This window comes from Canis lupus, chromosome 32, assembly GCF_011100685.1.
Source record: "Canis lupus familiaris isolate Mischka breed German Shepherd chromosome 32, alternate assembly UU_Cfam_GSD_1.0, whole genome shotgun sequence".
NCBI classification, from domain to species: Eukaryota; Metazoa; Chordata; class Mammalia; order Carnivora; family Canidae; genus Canis; species Canis lupus.
This window is the reverse complement of record NC_049253.1, coordinates 7,057,432-7,079,222: the sequence shown is the minus strand read 5'-3', so window position 1 is coordinate 7,079,222 and position 21,791 is coordinate 7,057,432. Positions and strand designations below refer to the sequence as shown.

General features: G+C 36.5%; 1 protein-coding gene across 12 annotated transcripts in view; it reads left to right on the top strand.

Moving 5' to 3' along the window:
- Window positions 1–2,262: 2,262 nt before the first annotated feature.
- The window catches only part of ANK2 (ankyrin 2), a 330,735-nt gene continuing 311,206 nt past the window's right edge, over window positions 2,263–21,791 (top strand). For 4 of the 12 annotated variants that reach the window (XM_038581851.1, XM_038581834.1, XM_038581832.1 and 1 more), the window contains exon 1: window positions 2,285–2,464. In XM_038581851.1, the coding sequence (XP_038437779.1) occupies window positions 2,381–2,464 (84 nt within the window). In that variant the 5' untranslated portion in view covers window positions 2,285–2,380. Of the gene's footprint in view, window positions 2,465–21,791 lie in introns of all 12 variants that reach the window. The other 8 variants (XM_038581855.1, XM_038581853.1, XM_038581844.1 and 5 more) reach the window with 4 other exon arrangements.

Below are 21,791 nucleotides of genomic sequence, written 5' to 3'. Positions count from 1 at the left end.
ATCCCAAACAAGGTCACTTACATAAGAACTGAGGGTTAGGACTTAAACATATTGTTTTGGGGGATCCCTGGGTGGCGCAGCAGTTTAGCGCCTGCCTTTGGCCCAGGGTGCGATCCTGGAGACCAGGGATCGAGTCCCACGTCGGGCTCCCAGTGCATGGAGCCTGCTTCTCCCTCTGCCTGTGTCTCTGCCTCTCTCTCTCTCTCTCTCTCTCTCTCTCTGTGACTATCATAAATAAATTAAAAAAAAAACATATTGTTTTGTTGGAGGTGGGTTTGCAGTACACAGTTCAACTATGACAATGACCTGAAGGAAAAGAGAAATTGATGGACCACTATCCAATGTTTCTGCCTAGTTGTTAAGATTCTCTACCACAAGTAATAGTGAATAGGAAAGACTTGTGAAGATTTTTTTTGATAGTCTTAGAAAATTAAGCCTTTATTTATAACATTGTTTTTGTAAAAAATGTATTTTTAAAACCAGACAACTCTAACAAAGGAACTTTTGGAAGTTAACCTATCTCTAAGACATAATTGCTTATACTTCAGGGAGCTTTCCCCCACTCAAATAATGTTACAAGATTTTTTTAAAGTAGTATGTGTCATATTTTGTAATATTATTAACTCTAATGGTTCAATAATACAGAGTAGCCATACTAAAGTTAATATATTAATTTCTAAAACTCCATGCCTATTAAATATGCTTAGCCTAAAATCAATAAAGATTTCCTTTTTCTCCTTGGGCCACTGTCATCTAACTGTGGTTTCTGCAGTTGGCACTTTCCATCTTAGTCTTTGCTCATCACACTTTATTAAGTGTGCACTTTGTTAAGTGAGCCATGATTTAATAAAGGAACAGTGGCCTTAGAATCAGAACTTTAGCTCTGTATTTTTTTCTTTAGCTCTGAATTTTATTAACTTTGTTATCTGGGGCAAGTCACCAAAACCACTTTTTACCTCAATGTTTTCACCTGTGCTGTAATTGTTATTAATCCTTTTCCTGTATGGTTCTAAGAATCCTATGAAGTCACTTAATTTTTGAGTGTGTCATATGCATATAGTAATAACACATTTACATAGGCACCTTCTGTTTTCAAAGTGTACTGAAACTCATTGGTTTGATCCTTACTTTATTTTTACATTTAAGTATTCTGTGTATTATGCTTTGAGTTTGTTTTCTATGAATACGGATGAGTGTTTAGTGTGTGCATGTGTATTTGCACAAAACATATTGGGGTCTGGTTGCATCCTCAACTTAATATGTTCAAATACACAAATATGGCTACATCGATCCAAAAGATGAAATTGGGTGTCTTGTGATAAAAACAGCCCTGTTTTCTTATCAAGAATAATTCCGGAGCTTTATATATAAGCTCCTTGAAAGCATGGATTCTGTTTTATTTATCAGTCAATGAGGAGAATTAGGTTGAGATTAGTTATAGAATGTCTTAACTGCCTGAATTTCTTGTATTTGTGTTCCCCAGCGTATTACATATGTATTTGACAAAAGTTGATTAACTGCCTTTAATATATCATGCATCATGCTTGGTTCTGGGAAATTTAATGATCTCCTTCCAATCCAAGTAAGCGCGCACACACACACACACACACACACACACACACACACACACACTATCCCTGGCCTTAAGAAACTCCTGTTGGGTAAACATGCAGTTATGTGAGGTGTTGCAGGTGCTCTGTCAGAAGTGTACAGTGGAAAGAGGAGACACTGAGGAGTGGTCTGTGTTAACCTGGTTGATGGGGAACATGTTCTCAAGGCTTCATGACAAAAGTCATCCTTGAGCTGAGTTTTGAAAGATTATCATTTGAAATCAAGTGAATAGCATCTTAAAACTGTAACTTTCTTATATGCACTTTAGGATATTAACAGCTAACCCTTTTCCTTGAGTAGCTTCTTCACTGGCTGAAATGCATCTCTTCAGGTTCAGAGACACATTCAAGATTGTTATAGTTTTCTCATTATGCATTCTGTCTGTTCCGTGTTGAAGTACCTGTAGGAAGAAAATTAAGTGCAGGTTTTGTGCGTGGGTTGAGAGCTGATCGAATTGAAGGTGTGTCAAGAACCAACCAGCAGAGTCCCCAAATCATTCCAGTCCCTGGCATTCTTTTTTCAAGGCTTTCTTCATTGTAACCGCTCCCTGATGGTAATTGGTTGAATCAGATTTAACAATGCAGTCAGATAAACAGTTGTGGCAGCTGCTGCCATGGCAACGTCACCGTCCTTACCCTCCCAGCGCGCGCCCCTTCCCCACCCCTCCTCCTCCTCCTCCTGCTTTCCTCCAGTAAGTGCATACTCGCTAGTGGTCTGTGCAGGCAGCAGGGTTTAATGGCAGAGCTATTTTCTTTCCAAACTGTTCAAGATGATGAACGAAGATGCAGCTCAGAAAAGCGACAGTGGAGAGAAGTTCAACGGCGGTAGTCAGAGAAGAAAAAAACCCAAAAAGGTAAATTGCTGGGATTAGGAATGTCTGTATATAGATATGTGTGTATATGTGTTGGTGTGTAATATCAATGAGATTACAGAAACCGTGGAGCATTATGAGTAACTATAGACTCTAGCAGTGCCAAACATTGCTTTTTAAAGAGGCAGGTGCAGACTGCTGCTTTCTGAGAATAGGAAAGGAACCAGGTTTCGTAATGGATACATTGACTGGAGCATGGTGAAGTGAACAGAGATAAGGTGTGCTCTGCATGTGTATTATTGAGGATTGTGGCCACTGATGGATGCTTCCGGTGTTAACTGGGTATAGAGAGAGTCATTTTATTTTTAGAATGAGTGAGTTTAAAAGGAAATGTTAAGCGAGGTGGATTGTGAAGCAAAAGGAAGATTTTTGGCCAGATGTTTGCTCGCGGATGATCTTGAGATGGCTAGACAGCAAACGCCTTTTGGTTCCATGCTAAGTGTATTCTTCCTAAGGAGAAAAGACTGTTGTGACAGGAGAAATATGATCCTCAGCATGATATTTCTTTGGTTTGCTTAGCTCCTCTACAGTTTTCCCAGACGTTATAGTGTGATAGCTTTTTCATTGATTGAGATCAACGGCTAAGATAGAGATATTATGGGCTGGGGCTGTTGGGCACACAAAGCAGTCTGTAGGATTTCTTAGCCTGGCATACATTCCCACACCCTTGATTTTCATGGAAATGATACCAGTGAGAAACAGTGGGAAAAGATGCCAACTATTCAGCCCCACCCAATGCCAGCACTTCTTTCTTTATGGCCTGACTCCTTCTGGTAAACTGTTGCAGCCTCGCAGAGCAACATGAGCCCCACCTCTAACAGAGATGTCTTTTAAATAAATAAATTCACCTAAAATCCATCTATTTCTTGAGGCAATGAGATGGACAGAATATAGGATGATCCTAATGCAAATGGATTCCAGTGTTAGCTGGTTTGCATTTTGAATGAGCAGGTTAAAAAATTATCACGAACAGATGAATATTTTTTATTTTGACAATTTTGGAATCGCAATGCACTTCAAAATTATAGATCTCTGGTGCTAAATGTTTCATGGGCTGAAAAATCGGAAGTAATTGGACACCTTTGGTATTGAAAAGATCATCATATTAGCAAATGAGGGATTACTGTATTTCTATGGAGGCTTGTAATTTGATAAAAATAAGCATGCCCAGTTATGAAATCTCTTAAATGATAGCATAAAAATAGTGATGCAGTCTGCCAAAGGCAAAGGATAATTCGGGGCAGGCAAGAATATTGGTAAAATGTCCCTTTGTACCTGACGATTCTGGATCCTCCAGCCCTCGATGGCATTTTTGTAGAGCATTAGCTAATCAACATTTAAAAAAAGGAAAAAAAACAAATAGAAAAGAAAAAGAGAGCAAGAGATAAGGATAAAGAAAGAAAGAATTTTTGCTTCAATTCACAGTCATTTCATATTCCACTTAAATTTCTCTCTGAAGTCTCTGCTGCATTAGAAACATTATACTCAGAACTACTAAAGGGGTGGAGAATTTCTATCATGGAGATTTTAAGCTCTGAGTGTTGATACTAAATTCACATGGCCAAAGCCATCTTAAAGTATTTGAGGGGCGGAGCAGATGAAATCATTATATGTGATAACTATAATTTTTATTCAGTATATTTTCTCAAACATATTTATTTAGGAATAAATTCTTTTCAAACTTGCAGTCGAAATGATAGCAATTAATAGTAAGTTTTGAGTATATGTATGTATTTTTATATGCATTTAGAGGCATATATTAAGTGAGCTATTAAAATACAGTGAATATTGAGGGTTAAAAGTAATTTCACCTAATAGGAAAGCATCCACACACACAAGCACACACAAATAAACATCCTTCAGTTTGTCAAGTCAGACATAAGTGGGCTTGAATCCTTTACTATAGTGTGTTTGGAGCTTATCATTTAATTTTTCTCATTTAGGGTCCTCATCTATAAAACATGAACAATTCTAAATATTTTGTGATGATTATAAATAATGTACATTGAATTCTTTAAGCAGTATTTAATATACAGTTCATGACAATGACTTTTAGGTATTGCTACTGTTCCCTTGAATGGAAATTATTTATTGGAATAAGCCCTATAGAAGGAAAGTCTGTTTATATTTTTAAGAGAGGCAGAACATAATATATTGGTGCTTTGCAGAGGCTAGTAGTCATTTTTCAAAAGGCCAAAAGTTATATACTAAAATTGGAAACTTTTTATCTCACACTAATTATATGGAGATTTACAAACTATACCTTAGGTCTTTAGATTACTGCTTTACATCTTTTTTTACAGCAGGCAACTTAAATTTTCATATTTATAAACTAGACCATTAGATGTGCTTTGGTGAGGAAATGATAATCAAGAGATAAGCATCACTAATAAGGATAAAATCTGAGAAAAGCAAGAATTTGAGCCATGTCAGTGTCTTAACCACATCAATTCAATTGTCTGTTTTTCTATTTTTCTACTAGAGATTCACATTGAATCCATCATAGGTTTCTGTATTAGCTACCATCCAGGACTATGGACCACCAGGTTCACTGTGGCCTGGGTGTTGATCTAACATGATGAATCATATTCCTTGAAAACATGGCTCTTCCTCTAGTAAATATTTAACAGATGAGCCATAATCCACTTGTTTATTCTACAGCTTGCAAAAGTAATTCTTCCAAGGGACAGGACTAAAGGGGCTTTTGCAACAAAACCCACAATGTGATAAAATAAGCTTAAGGAAATTATTTTATATTAGAATTGTAGCGAGTACCTTGAAGAGAGAAATTATTTTAGCTTTTCTTAAAATTTTTATTCTGGTTTCAGTAATTGAGCTTGTTGATGCCTTCCATGCATGATCACCAGGAACACACCTGTGGTTGAATGTGTTGGGGTTACAGCTCATTGTGGTGAGGGTGGATGCACGTCATGAGGAGCCAAGTTAGAAAGAACTCACAGGATTTGGGTTTGGGCTGTAGTTAGTAAAAATGAAAATAACAAAAAAGAAAAGAAAAAGAAAAAAAAACACTCAGCAGTCTCTCATTTAGCAAGAGAGGGGCATGTCTGGTATTTTGTGGCTTGGACAATATATGTGTTTTGTCTGTGTTCAGACATGATAAGGGAGTGGTGCCATTTCTGACCTGCTCCATCACGGTCACAGAGTGGCCTGGTCTGAAGACGACACTCCGTGAAATTGTTTATGTTTAGTAGAAGAACACAGAGCCGATTTGATAGTACCAGGTTAGTTCCTGGCTGCTGGTGGCTTCTTTTCTCTTTCTCAAGCTTGAACACAGATACTTTTGGTGAGAGAGAGAGATGCATTTATTATTGAATACTCTTAGTGTTCAAGGAAAATAAATCAGACCTTTTTGCTAAAGCATTCATAGAAATCTTTTTCATCTGCTACCTCAGCAAATAGTATACTTAAGGTCCAGTTCTTTTACATAAATATTGCCCAAGGTACAGATTTGGGGTGGATGTTCTAGGGATTGTTCAGTGGGAACTATTCTAATTCTCACCTGGAAGCCGGGCCTAAAAGGAGAGACCTGTATGAAATGTACCAGTTCTAAATCCTAGACAATGTGATAAAAATCTCTTATTCCAGACAATATTTTAGCAGATTAGGTTAAAATAATTCAAGCCCATATTAGTGTGCAGTACCCCACACTTTCCAATTTTGTGTCAGTGATAAGGCACTGGATTTGTACTAGAAGAAGCTGTAGGAGCCCTTGATAATTTACATAAATGAAAATGGAAATGCCCAAACATCAATCACACATGACAGGGCCATCTGAAACTGCTAGGCTTTGTGAGTTCTTCTAAACAAGTAAAAAACTAAATGGCTTAATAACTATTCGCTCATTTGGTGGAATATCTATATAAAGATTAAAATATAAATACTGTTGTTTCTAATAGAGTAGTAAAGTAAAATGGCTTTGTAGCATATTTTGTATTCACTTAAGAGGTTTTGTTCTGGGCCATAATTTTAAAATATTCATGGGCATTGCAAATTGTTTTCGTTATATATATATATATATATATATATATATATATATATATTTTTTTTTTTTTTTTTATTGCTGTTTACTTGCCACTACCTGAATAGGGAGATGAAAGTGGTACCAGATGTGTGATTGAAATGTTGTACCATTGAAATGTGAATGAGAGACATAGAAAAAAAGTTTATTTTTACAGCAGCCACAGAACATATGGCTTTTTTAGTGGAATCAGGTAGCAGATCCAACATTTGGGTGTTCACATTTTCTTGCAGTCAAATTAGTTTTGAATTTAGCCTTATTTAGTTCAATCAAATCTAAAAACACTTTCATGTATAATTCATTCTGAATGATATCCCCATTTCTCCAATTTTCCAAATAACTTCTGATTTACCTTTTTTTTTTATTTACCTTTTTTTAAAACATGAATTTATAGCCCCAAATAGCACGCGTTACCTGAAGACAGCAATTCCCCATCACTGAAGGTATTTAGGATGACCATCTGTCAGAGATGATGGAAATTTTTTTATTGGAAAAAAAAATCCCTTACAACCTGGTATTCTGTGGTTTTCTTTCTGTCTCTGTTTCTAACTTTTTCTATCTACCTTTATGATACAAAGTTTTTTCACTGATGATTTTCACATACAAGTAATAGCTAGGTATTAATCTCAAAGTATCCTTTTTAGAGTAAAGTGTTGTCTGCTGACCACACTACCAGAATTACCTGGGTTGCCTCCTAAAAGAACTGAGTTCTTAGAACCCATTTCAGACTTGCTCAATCACTTTTAGAGATTTTTAACAGGCTTCCAACGCTTTGTTTTTTATGTGGTCAAAATGTGATCAGCATGCATGAAATGGAGTTATTTTAGAAAGAAGAATCTCTCATTTCAGTTAGATGTGTTAAATTACTTGGCTCTTACAGTTACATTTATTTCAAGTGTAGATGGCAACAACAATGACACAAGAGAATAGAAAGCATTTTTCTCCCTTATTTTACTATTATTCTACATTTAGGACCTAGAATTATTTCATATCCACCATCTCTTTTGATCTAAAGAATAATTCTCAGTGAGTATTAATACCCTAGTTTTGTAGATGAGGAACTAGAGACTCAAACTTTACATGGGCATGGTGCTGGAGAAGTGATAGATGTTTTTGTATTATTCGGCACATGACATATTTTGAACCATTTCTGCCGTGGAAACCAGGTGCTAAGATATACCTCTGTGTCTTCTGCAAAGTTTCTAAGGTATCTGCAGTTTCATCTTCTGCTAAGATATCCTCCAAACTTTTCCCTTAGTGTTACTTCCTATCTTTTCCCAGTTGACAACATTTTCCAAAATGCTGACTCTAATCTGGGGATAATATGTAAAGATGATTTCTTTCCTGGCTGTAAGTAATATTCTTGCAACCAGGACTCCTCTTTTCCCTTCCTTTGCTTCCTTACATTTTGTGATATGTTGGTGTGGATGTTTCTTTCAGTCTATATGGACACATAGTAGACTTTGAAAATCCACAAAAATGAACGGGATAACATAAGTAAACAGGTATCTTTATGTGGTTTAGGTGTATTATTATTATTTTTTAAAGATTTTATTTATTTATTAATGAGAGACAGACAGAGAGAGAGAGAGAGAGAGAGAGAGGCAGAGACACAGGCAGAGGGAGAAGCAGGCTCCATGCAGGGAGCACGATGTGGGACTTGATCCCGGGACTCCGGGATCAGGCCCTGGGCTGCAGGCAGCGCTAAACCACTGAGCCACCCGGGCTGCCCGGTTTAGGTGTATTAAATTGAGCTAGCATAAAAAGGTCTTCTTTTTGCAACTTTATTCTAATTTCTTGAGATACTTTGTTATTATGATATTCTCAGTAATTGTTTTATTTAATATACTCATATACTCTTTCCTGAAGTGTTTCTCGTTTCTTTTTCCTTCTTTTTTTTTAAATTTTTTTATTATTATTTATTTATGATAGTCACAGAGAGAGAGAGAGAGAGAGAGGCAGAGACATAGGCAGAGGGAGAAGCAGGCTCCATGTACCGGGAGCCCGATGTGGGATTCGATCCCGGGTGCCAGGATCGCGCCCTGGGTCAAAGGCAGGCGATAAACCGCTGCGCCACCCAGGGATCCCCTCTTTTTCCTTCTTAAGAAAGTTTCTAAGAGACAAGTGAATGCATAATGAAATAGGATTAAGAATTTTAAATCTGTATTTGTTACTATCTTGTCCTGATTTAGAGCATACTAAATTATAAATATGCCTACAGCTTTGTTTCTTTCCTGCTTGTATTGTGTTCTAATTCCTATTGGTAGCAGAAACAAAACCACTATCTATTTTTATCTCAGTGGGCACTGGCAGGATTCATCACAACACATAAATTTAACATCTCAATTTCTTTTTACTTAAAAGGGTAGAGTTGAGATTGCTATCAAATGAGACCATCTTTTTTTTTTTTTAAGATTTATGTATTTATTTGAAAGAGAAAAAGAGAGAGGATGAGGGAAAGGGTGGAGGGAGAGATTCTCAAGCAGACTCCCTGCTGAGTATGGAGCTGGACAGGGGGCTCCATCTCATGACCCTGAGATCATGACCTGAGCGGAAATCAAGTCGGGCACTTAAACAACTGAGTCACCCAGGCACCCCAAGACCATCTTTTGATAGAAAAAAGTTAACTATTTTATACACTTGAGACCAATATGATAGAATATTATTTTTCTTTAATCCATTAATCTACTAATACCTGCCAACCCTTTATGGAGCATCAGTTTTTAAAAGAGGGACATAGCAAAATGTGTTCTAAATAATGATACACCTAAATCTAGAAGGTGAGCTTCTACTTAGTTGTCAGACCTGGGTTTTATTCATGTTTTCTGTTAACTCACAAACAACTATCATCTTCTACCCACTAATTTGTGTTTATACTAATTAAGACAAAGACCTTAATTTCTAACATTTACTTAATGAGCTTCAATATCTAAGAATCAACTTGTTTAACTCCGTTTAATTTAGATATTTCCTTCTAATGCATAGGAAAGGTCCTTAATTCAACAATTTTGTATTGGTTTGCTAGGTGTATAGCACTAAATTAGCTGTTACGGCATTTCAGGGCTGAAAGTCAATATTGATACCTTCATGGAGTTTAAAATCTCATTGAGGAGACATTTCTACTGAAAAAAAGTAATGAGCAATTCAGAAATATTTTAAGTATGTAACACTTAACAAGTATTATAAGTATTATGCTGTGCAGTGCCAAAGTAATTCTATAGGAGACTGGAGAAGAGCAAGAGGTCAGTGTGATTATATTAAAATCTTAAGCTCTACAAGTGGGTGAGCAAGAGCCTTAAGCCTTGAATTATGGCTAGTGCTTAATTAAGTATGATGGGAGGGGACAGATAGGCAGCCTAGATGGGGCAACTTCAGCCATATAATTACAAGTCATACTAAAGACTAGAAAACTGTTGAGAAATTTGTCATAGTTTATTGCCATAAGTTTTGTGGCTGAACTCTTCCTGACATGTCTGTATGCTCTGAGCCTTAGTCAATTCTAGGTTCACATTTTAGAACCCACCCTATTTGGGTGGGCTTATTTTGTGTCCTTCTCTTAGAGCACATATTTCTTTAATCATTTATCTATGAAGCCTTGCCTCATATATATTTGTGTTTATAAATTATTTCTTTAGTCAATTGTAAATTCCAACAAATAAGCCTCTGAGTTAATAAGGCATATTAATCTAGGAGGTACACTTTTTTATAATTATCCAAATAATCTTTGCCTTTACCTTTAGAGAAACTGCTGTGGTTACCCTAGGATTGTAATTATCTAGAATATTTACATAGGAACTCCTAAGTCTTAACATTTACATGTTAGCTGAAAATGGCTTTTCTCATTTGGTTATTATTACATGTGCTATATGTTAGCCCATTTCCTGTATTGGCATACTTTTGAGTTTGTTCTGAGTAACTAAGTCCTGTTGGATTTTCAGGTTTTCAAACATGAAAATTCATGACTTTTCCCTCCTTTCTACTTGCTGATCTGTCCACATCTACACTTGGTCTTTGTTCATCTGCACTGGCAGGGAGAGTGACTCATGGCCAATTATTTTACATCCGGCTGCCTTGGACTTTCTATCCATAAGAACAATTATAGGGGCACCTGTGTGGCTCAGTGGTTGAACATCTTTCTTTGGCTCAGGGCATGATCCCAGGGTCCTTGGATCAAGTCCCACATTGGGCTCCCTCTGGGGAGCCTGCTTCTCCCTCTGCCTGTGTCTCTACCTCTCTCTCTGTTTCTCATGAATAAATAAATAAAATCTTAAAAAAAAAAAAAAGAACAATTATAGCCACTGCCACTTCAGAGAACACTCAAGGTTAAAGAGAAAAAAGTAAGGGGGCATATTAGAAATAAAACTATGGACACAGAAATAAGTGTTAGGATCTGTGTTGATTTTGAAAGTTTGAAGAATTTAAAAATGGAAGGTGGACCATTCTAGAATGTTTTACAAAGTACTAGTAAGTGACACCTTTTTATAAGTACTTAATGTAATAATGTAGTAATTTATTGTATGTCTGATCTTTAACAACATTTTAAGAATAAATATTTCTTTTTTTTTTCTTTTTAAATATCTTATTTATTTATTCATGAGAGACACAAAGAGAGAGGGGAGCAGAGACATAGGCAGCAGAGAAGCAGGCTCCGGGCAAGGAACCCGATGTGGGACTTGATCCTGGTTCCTGGGATCAGGCCCTGAGCCAAATGCAGACGTTCAACCACTGAGCCATGCAGCCATCCCAAGAATAAATATTTCTCTGTGAAAGTTGAGCCAGTATAGGTAAAGATGTTCTAACTGGAAAAAAAATACTAAAAACTTTTTTAAAAATTGAAATATTATGAAAATTTTATAGGAGAAATTTGGTGTTTTCTGTGTCATGATTTCAATTCTCTTTTCACATAATTAATACTTATCCCTAAAGATTCCTTTTCTTAGATGTTCTAAATGTTTACCCTGAATTCAGAGGGCATGTTGGCAGGATTCCTCTCTTATTTTGTAAGTACTGTAGTACTGTCTCCTAATGATTGCACCAGGGTGAGGAGTGGGTGTGGAGGGTAGTGGCAATAGCGATAAAGTCCAATATTTTAAAATGAAAATCAGGAAAAAATTAGAACAAGTACAGACATTTTGCTTTCAGTGGTTTGGAGATGCCATTAGAACTAGTAGATCTATTCATCCTATTGGCTTGTTAAAATTAGTATGAATACCTGCTTTAATTTTTTCACATTCAATCCAACCTGTATCAGATCAAACTGACATGATTGTTTAGTATTTTTCATATAGTTGTCACAATAAATCATTCCAGCATCCTCTTGAATCAGTCAAATTCAAAAGACTAGGTCTATATAAGACTTTGGTATGTGTATATTGTTGGTATGAACTGTAGTAAATATATTTTAAAATTGTTTATGCAACTTAGTATGGTGTGCTGCATCATTTGTGTAGAAAAGTTGTTCAAGAGCTATTTTTAAATGGCCAGTGAACATACTTTATAAGTAGCCTATAGGAATCGGTTCTGTTCTGCCTCAACATAAAGAGGAGATTATTATAATGGTGTATTCTTATAGATCATTCTGTCCTGGTACTTTGATGTGGCTGCATGCCACAAGTCTGTGCATTGCTAGATTACACAGCATGTAATGAGGATGTGTGTCTGTGACAGACTTAAGGCAAACTTGTCACACTCAGAGTTGTGATAGTTCTTCTAAGTCTCATGAAGAAAATTGGTATGCCTTTCAATATGGTTGTCAGCTTCCCACCTTCTGTAGAAAGTCAAGATTACTGCTCTATCCTAATTATAATGTTTATCCCGTGTGGTATAACATGAGAAAGATTAAGGAAAGTCATGTAGGTAACTCTTCTTCCACCCATTTCAGAAGCTACGTATAGAAGTCTGCAGATTCAGTAGGATAAAATATATTCACTCCTAAGCTTTATCTGCAGATCAGTTTTGTTTTTGTTTTTGTTTTTGGTATGTGTTTCAGGGTAATATGGTTGTTTCATGATTTGGGGAATGTAAGTCTGATATCAGAGTAGAATTTACATTTCAGAGTTTACGCTCTACCAAAGGGATTTGATTTTCTCAATACAAGTACAGAACAAGATGAAACATGTGACAGGAGCAAAATAAAATATAGGGATAAAATTCTTCTTTGAGAATTTTTATATGTACTTTGAGAATTCAGAAATTGGCAGCATTTTTCCTTATAGTTTATGATTTATAGTAGTGACTATGAAAAACCTTACTATGAATTACTAATTTGTTTTCATTATTTTAGACTCTTGAAAACCACGTTTGAGTAGCATTGGTAAAGTGTTGGTAAGTAACACATTAAGTAACTCTTACTCTGAGACTCAGAATAAGTCTGTTTACTGAGGTTTTAGGATGAGTGCTGACTAGGTTTTCATCTGAATTGCTCAGCTAGTCAGGATATAGTGCTAACCTAGCCACTGACATTCTATACAAGCTAAGTATCTTCATTTAGTCTCAAAGGCATAGACTTCATTCTTAACCTCAGAGAGTAACTGATCAAAGGGAGGCAGGGCAGGAGAATACTGTTAGATGTATACAAACCTGAACCTATTACTCCCAAAAAACATACTTAAAAAAAATGGACATTCTGTAGGCACATATTATATGTCAAGATTACCTCTAATTACTTATTTCCTCAATATGAAAAAGAATTCTAATCCTTTTCCAGAAGGTCCATGAGGAGTAACAACAGTAGTATAAGTAAAATGGAAGTCCTCTATGGCTTTATGATGAAGTGAACCTAATTCAAACTTATTTGAATAAATTATGCTTTTTCCAATAAGCTGAACAGTTTATAGAAAACTTCATTAGGGAAAATATTATACCTTATTGAAACATTTTATTATAATAATACTACTAATAACAATAGGAACATTTTTCAATATTAAGAAGAAATAATTAATATATATTGAGATCTTACTATGCACTACCCATTGTGCTAAGAGTTCTACATATATTATCTCATTTTATCTGCACAAGAATTCAATGAGTTGGTGCTATATATATTATCAGGAGGTGACTAATGTCGAGAGGGATTGAAAAACTTCCCTGATTGAATCCATATAGCTACTAAATGATGGACCCAAGATGTTACTCCAAGTCAAAAAGACCTGCCTCCCTATCTCCAAACCCCTGTGCTATGCTGACAGAGCAACATTTTATTTTTTTATTTTTTAAGATTTTATTTATTTACTCATGAGATAGAGAGAGAGAGAGAGAGAGAGAGAGAGAGGCAGAGACACAGGCAGAGAGAGAAGCAGGTTCCATGCAGGGACCCCGATGTGGGAATCGATCCTGGGACTCCAGGACCACGCCCTGGGCCAAAGGCAGGCACTAAACCACTGAGCCACCCAGGGATCCCCCAGAGCAACATTTTAAACAATTAAAATAGGATCAAGAATTTAAAAAATAGAGGTTTCTTTATGTTCAAAACCCACCCAATATGCCTTCACTGATTAGTCAGTGAATCCAAAATGCTATTTGGATTGATGTTTTTTCAAATGGAGTTCAAAACAAGTATAAATCCAAATAGGAAAATGTTTTTTTATGTGTAGTCATAGAGTAAAATTATCAGATGCACTCATAATATTCAAGCCAGATGTGAGGTCCTGGAACACTGAAGAATGAAGCTTTATATGTTAATATTTCCATCTGCACTTCAACTATTTTTGTCAAATGGCTGATACCCTTAACATAGCCTGTTCAATATAAGGGGGAATTTGTTAGTGAGTTCATGTTGTTTGTCCTAATTCAGAAGGTCACTAATCTATCATGTGCTTCATAATCTCATTACGCAGCAGGGACTTCTTTCCAGTTGTTAAAGAATCAGTAGGAGTGATTGGGCTATTACACAGGGCAATCAGGCATTTGTATACCGGCTCATGTAGGAACATGCACTTTAAAGTGTTTTTTGAGTGGGTAGGAAACGGTTCCATCAGGAAACTATTCCAGATGACCTGACCCCAAGTGGCTTCCATGCCTGATTTGTGAAGATAGATCTTGGTCAATAGCAATAGGTTGACTGTGGTTTGGGAACTTACTCTTATCTTGACAAAATGCCTTGATCAGATAAAAAACTATCATTGCGACAATTTTATGAATAACCCACTGGCCAGAATCCAGTGGAAGAGTGAAGTTTAGCATCTTATTGCTTCTTCCTTATAATAATATTAAGGGATGATTATTTTTAAAAATATTATTTATAATTTATTACATATGAGGAAAGTTGGCTGAATGGAAGTAATTTATCCTTTGCAGAGCAATTAAAAATTTTCATTTTTCAAAAAGGAAATTGGGAGATGCTTTTTGTAGGTTGCCTATATAAAAAAGTCAAGAGTTTGGGAAAAATGATATATACACATAAATAAACATTTAGATTATTCTGGGTTTCAGGTACAATACTATTGGAAATGGATTAGGAACTGGATTTTTAAAAACAATAATTATAACCATACTCTAATTCCTAGTTGCCTGGTGTTTGAAATGTTTTCATTATTGCTGTATCATAGAAAATTTTTATAATAACAACTATCCTTCTAAAAACCTAATGCTGTGTCATATGCAGATTTTAGATTCTTGTCTAAAGTTGGATTATTAATTTAGAAGTCATAAGTTGAATTTCCAGATATTCAAACAGGCTTCCCTCCCCCTGATGTGGATTTGACTGTTTTTCTGTGTGTGTATATCAGGATCTATGAAGGCCATCTCATGTTCTGACACAAGAGTCAAGGGTTATGTGGAGATTATCCTGGGATAGCCTAATCTATAATCTAAATATTCTATATGTTTCCATTTAATATTTATTTTTTTTAAAAAGATTTTATTTATTTGAGAGAGACAAATACAGATAGTGAGAGTGAGCATGAGCAGGGAGGAGAGGGAGAAGCAGACTATGCTCTGAGCAGGGATCCCAACTCCAGGCTCAATCCCAGAACCCTGGGATCATGACCTGAGGCGAAGGCAGACACTAAACTGACTGAGACACTCAGGCACTGCCCCCCATTTAATACGTTAAAATAAAGGTAATGTTTTTGGAATTTTTACTATTTGGAATGGTTTCTCAAATTCGTTTCAAGGTACTCAGTGACCAATGAGTTTGGATAATATTATATTCTTTATATCTGCTGCCTATACAGTGGTTTGTGTACTTCTCTATGAATATATATCACCCTTTTACAGTATCTTTTTTTAACATCCAGAAGAGCCTTATTTTAAGTAGAGATTGTTCAGTACTACATGAATTGCAGAAGTGAACAGTTGTGATAAATTTAATAAATTGAGAATATGTGGTCCAACATGGAACTTCTAAATTATTTTTGATATGAATGATTATATCACAAGGGTGATTGATAGGAAGATACAGTTGGCTACGTCTTTCAACATACTGAATGTTCTGGAATATGAGAAGAATCTTTGGCATCTGTTTCATGGCAACTGTCTAGTACACATTTATTTACTATTTGTTTAGTAGTTTCAAGGCTATATAGCTTAGATATATAAAAATAGGATTAATATCTTGTCTTTTAAAAAGATTTTTATTTATTTGAGAGAGAGAGAGAGTGCATGAGTAGGGAGAGGAGCAGAAGGAGAGGGAGAGGGACAAGCAGACTCCTGGTTGAGTGAGGAGCCCAAGGTGGAGTTGGATCCCAGGACACTGAGATCATGACTTCAGCTGAAGTTAGACACATAAGGAACTGAGCCACCCAGGCACCCCTTGCCTTTCCTTTCTACAGTACAAATTTGATTATTTTCCCTGGGCCTACCATGATGACAAGTAATTATGTCTGTTGGCCCTGAAGTGACCTCAAGGAAATGAGGTGCTTATACCAATTTAGGTAATAGATGACAAGGGTCTGTATTACAGCCGCCTGAAATTCAAGTTCTATAGTGTAATATCTACTTGGAATTGGAAATTCTTAAATTGAATATGAATATATCAGGGGATTTCTGGGTGGTTCAGCAGTTTAGTGCCTGCCTTTGGCCCAGGGTGCGATCCTGGAGTACTGGGATCAAGTCCTGCGTCGGGCTCCCAACATGGAGCCTGCTTCTCCCTCTGCCTGTATCTCTGCCTCTCTCTCTCTGTGTCTATCATGAAAAAATAAATAAATCTTTAAAAAAAAGAATATGAATATAACCAGTGGAGTATATATGACCATAAATATATGTATGTGTACATAATAAATCTTTAGATATTGCCAATAATAGCAAAAATGCTACAAAATTTGTCATGTTTCCTAAATGAATTGTATTGGGTTATTATTTAGTAAAAGTTTTCAAATTATACCTGCAGCCAATATTGCAGATAACTTTCATAATAGTCATTATTAAAATTCTGGGAAATGTAGATTTCAGCATTGCTTTCTCAAAAAATATGTTGTAGTACTTGTGTTCACTTTCTTCCATGTATCTAGTGAAAATTTGTATTTCTTTAATGATGCAGATACATCTTTTCTCAGTGAAAAATGAATTGCTTTCTGATACAATCAAGAGGCATTGTTTTTGTGTGGCTGCTTTCTCAGTTGGGAGAGGATGAAAAAGATCAAATAGACTGATAAGTAGAATCTAAATCTATGATATTAATTGCAGATTACTTTTGTCAGCTGGCAGTGGTAGGTAGGTACTTTTTATAATTTAAAAAATGTATAATTTGGGACGCCTGGGTGGCTCAACGGTTGAGCATCTACCTTCAGCCCAGGGCGTGATCCCAGGGTCTGGGATCAACTCCCGCATCAGGCTCCTTGTGGGGAACCTGCATCTTGTTCTGCCTATGACTGCCTCTCTCTCTGTGCGTCTCTCATGGACAAATAAATAAAATCTTTAAAAAATTTATAATTTAAGAAATTTTTGAAAATTAACAGCATTTGTGGAAGTCAAAGAGCTGAATTATGGGAAGTGGTATTTTGGCTCATATTATAAAATATTTCAACTTTTTTAAAATTATGAAACTGAACTCCATGTAAATACAAAAGTAAGACTGAAAAATAAATTTCAGAGCTATCTTGAGTAGACATTGTGTTAAATTGAATTTTTTAGATTGCAAAGGGAAAAATACTTTTCTGTTTCTTTATTTCATTTGCTGGCAATTTACTTACAGGAAGCTCACCCCTCAAATGATTTTAATGTAATGTTTTATTTTGGGGTTGATCTAAAACATTAAACTGAAACTTGAGTTTTTCATAAACACACACACACACACTTTTTTTCCAGTAGATATATACAAATGCCTTTCTTCCTATGGAAAATTATTTTTGGGGTTTATAGTAATACTGTCCAATTGAAACTGTGTTGCTTTTAGGTGTTAAAGATCTATATTACTTATTATAACCAAAATTTGTCTCATTAATTCTTTAGGGACATGAGGTACTTTAGAACTTGGTTATGACATAGCTGTATTGTTCTGTGAGTCTCACAGGAGAAAAAGGTCCCTTCTACCTACCTCATCATCTCTCTGTACAGATTAAGTTCCCTCAAGAATACTCTGTGTGGTTTATCATCATGATGATGGGATTTTGTGCCTGATTTAGTAATGTTTCCCTTAGGCAGGTGCCAATTGTTCTGTGAGCATATACATAACAGCAGGTGGTACCAGTCAGAATTCAGCTAGGATTAAGGAGGAGTTAACAGTGTTACTTCAGCCACTGTCTGTTTTTTTCCATGATTGAAAAGCCCCATCTCCCCACTTGCCATCCTGTTTTACCCACTTCTCTCTCTCTCAGAGCTCAATCTGTGGTGCTGTGTCTTGCCACAGAGTACCAGTCCTCTTCATCTTTCCCCTCCATTTTGAGAATATCTAAACTATTGTGAAAATTGTATCCTTGTATGTTTCTTCAAAAAGTTAATTTTTGGGATTGAAGCTGTGAATTGACAATTATTTCCTTGTGCATCTGTAAAATGTCTAACAAATAAAAAATGTTTGAACCAAACTTTAAACGAGTACAATACTTCTCGAATTTTACAGAAACATATCAATTATGTCACTTATCCTATGTGTATAATAAAGGTAATGATTATTTTGTTATTGCAGTTGATATTAATATATGAGTGTGCTTTCTCTTGTGTAAGAGAATGTGTATGCATACAGGTGACTTTAATATTTGATTAATACTCATTTTCTGGGACGCCTGGGTGGCTCAGTGGTTGAGTGTCTGCCTCTGGCTCAGGGCATGATTCTGGAGTCCTGGGATCAAGTCCCACATCGGGCTCCCTGTGAGGAGTCTGCCTCTCCCTCTGCCTGTGTCTCTGCCTCTCTCTGTGTGTCTCTCATGAATAAATAAATAAATTTAAAAAAAATACTCATTTTCTTTTAAGGTAATACAGGCAGTCTGGGGCGGAGGACATTGGCAGAAGAGGGTGGGGAGCCAAAAGAGTCCTTGGCTTTGTGCAGGAGAGAAATCAAGCAAAGTGGAGAAAGTAAAAACAGTTTATTGAATAGTGTGAGTGACAGAGAATAGCAGGCAGAGCATCAAGGAGACTTGGAAAGGAAAGGAGAATGAATCCTGTGATTGTTTGTGGTTGGGGATTTATACTGGAAAGGGATCTAGAGTACGTGTGTGTTCCTTCAGGAATCCAGGATAGGGTCTGATCAAAGGCGAGTGTCATGTAAACAATAGGTATTATTCTGGAAATTATTGAAGGTAGGGGTACTGATGCCTGCATCCGCAGAGGTTTGTTTGAGGCTAATGTCCTGGAATATGTTTGGGATTTGGCTCTTCTTCAATGTTATTAGGTGTCTGGGGCCTAGGACAAAACTCAGAGAATGATTACCTTGAAGTGGGAACAGTTTCTTTGGCTTCTTCAGAGGCAAAATACAGACATATGTAAACGGATCCTAACAGAAGAACAGCAGAGATAGAAAGCCTTTCTAAAATGGAGTTCCTTCAGCTTCCCTCCTCAAGAACATAGACTGTTAGAGCTGCAAGTGGCTTAAAGTAGAGCTGAAATTAGCTTTAAATTTCCAAATTCAAATGTCTTATTTTATATGAGGAAACTGAGACCCAGAGAAGCGAAGCACGTTGGCCGGAAACATGTAAGTTGTTACATGAGCCTACACTTTACATCCCTTGACTCCTAGTGACCTTTTTATTGCTTAGAGATCATCCTAAAGAGCAATCAAAGCCTTGCAGCAAGAAAAAAAATTAAGTGTTGTGTTTGAGAGGTACAGCATTAGAAATAGCCCTAATCTGCTGAATGAAGGAGACGTGGACCAGGTTGACAATGAGCACAAGCTATGTTTCTAACACCAGGTGAGGTACCAAGTTTTTATTTGCAAGGTCATTATGCAAAAGCTAACTTCTTCATATCTACTAATCAAATGCTTCATGAGAATTACCAAACTAGAACTGTCTTTCAGGTGTGAGTTGGGAAAGGTGAAGTGCTTTGCTGTACTCATTACTCTGGGGTCTCCCTGGGTCCAGGTATAAATTTTATGATATCTTAAAGCCTTCTTAAGTTAGAACTTTAAAGCAAACTAAAAAGGTAGTTGAAATCAAAACACTATAAGGAAACTACCTATGGGTTTATTGAACCATTAATACACATTAGTCTTATAAAAATTCTTGGTTTTACTTAGCCTGTATATATCTTCTGTGTTTAGTCCCTCCTTCCCTCGGTTCATGTTGTTCCCACCCCCGCCCCATACACACACACACACATACACACGCACGCATTTAGGCTTCTTAAAGTTTTTATAAACTGACTGCAGGGGCCACTGGACTCTTTCTGTAAGCACTAGTAGTTCAGTTACTATGGTACTCTTATTAGGAAGGGTTCTTCATTACTGGTGGGAGTGCCCTTTATTCATCTATGTACTTACTTATTCTTCACTCAGCACACATTTATTGAATGCCTCTTAATTGCTGGACACTGCTGTGCAAAATATGAAATAAAATGAGGGAGACATCTTCCTTGCCCTCAGTTAAAGAGAATTACTCAAGGAATATGTCCCCTTCATTAAAAGATCATTTTTTTTAAGTTCATTTATTTAAGTAACCTCTACACCTAACACAGAGTTCGAACTCATAACTCTGAGATCAAGAGTCACACACTCTTCCAACTGAGCCAGCCAGGTGCCCCTAAATGCATAATTGTTAGATGATAACTGCAGTGATGGGAATATACAGAGCCTACTATAGAAGCACAGAATATAGCTTACTATAAAAACACAGAAGTAGCCCCTGTAAGGAAGGGGAGGAGGTCAGGCAAGAACTCTGCAAGTTGTAGTGACCGAACCACTATAGGCTATGATGATTGAGTTGAGCTTTAAAAGATAAATAGGAGTGAAACCAGGCACAGGGGTGTCAGAAGATACAACCTTAGCCATGTTATGGTGGTGAGAACCAGGCTGCACACCCAAGGAGGAAGGGCATAATGGGGTACATGGTACATGGGCATGGGGTCTGAACCTGGGCCACATGTTCTGACATGTTCAAAGTGTGAAAGTAACTTACTTCTCTGCACCTGTTTCTTCATCTATAAAATCTGAGGTAATTGCAGGACTTGCCTAACAGGGTTTCTGTGAAAATTATGTGAATTAATGTATATAAATTCTTAGAGTAGGACTTGGCAATAATGAACACCATGTAAACTTTTTGTCACTAAATTATAAAGTGAAAATTAAGTAAGATTTATGATAAATGAGCCTAAAGACGTAGGCAAGAGTAAGAATGTTGTATCTCATGTTAATGAGCTTGGACTATATGCTGGGTAGCTAAAGAGGAGACTTTGAAAGGCTCTAAGCAGTAGGACACCATGGCCAGATTATCTTTTTCATTATTGTGGAGACTTCAGAGAATGGGAAAGTCTAGAGGCAGATTTTATTTAGGGAGCTATAATGCTAGGGAGATAGGGAATGAATTGAGAGGTAGTACAGTAGGTGTGGCAAGGAAGAGATAGATAAAGACAAATTAACCTGAATAGGCCATTGAGTGCACATAGGGATGAGGTGGATTGGGGAAAAGTAAGTAAAAAATGTCTCCTAGATGTCCAACTGTGGTGATTTGGTAGCTGGTGGTACCAAGAACTAAATAGCCAATAGTAAAGGAGGAACAGGTTCAGAGGGAAAGGTACTGGGTTCTGATTTTCACATGTAGGGTCTGAGGTTCCTGTGGGACATGCAGGTAGAAAAGTCTAGTAAGCATTTGAAGTATGACAGTTGGAAGAAAGGTCAGGATGCATATAATTTTGGGAACCATCAGCAAGGTGAGGTTGAAATCATAAGACATAATGAAATCACTC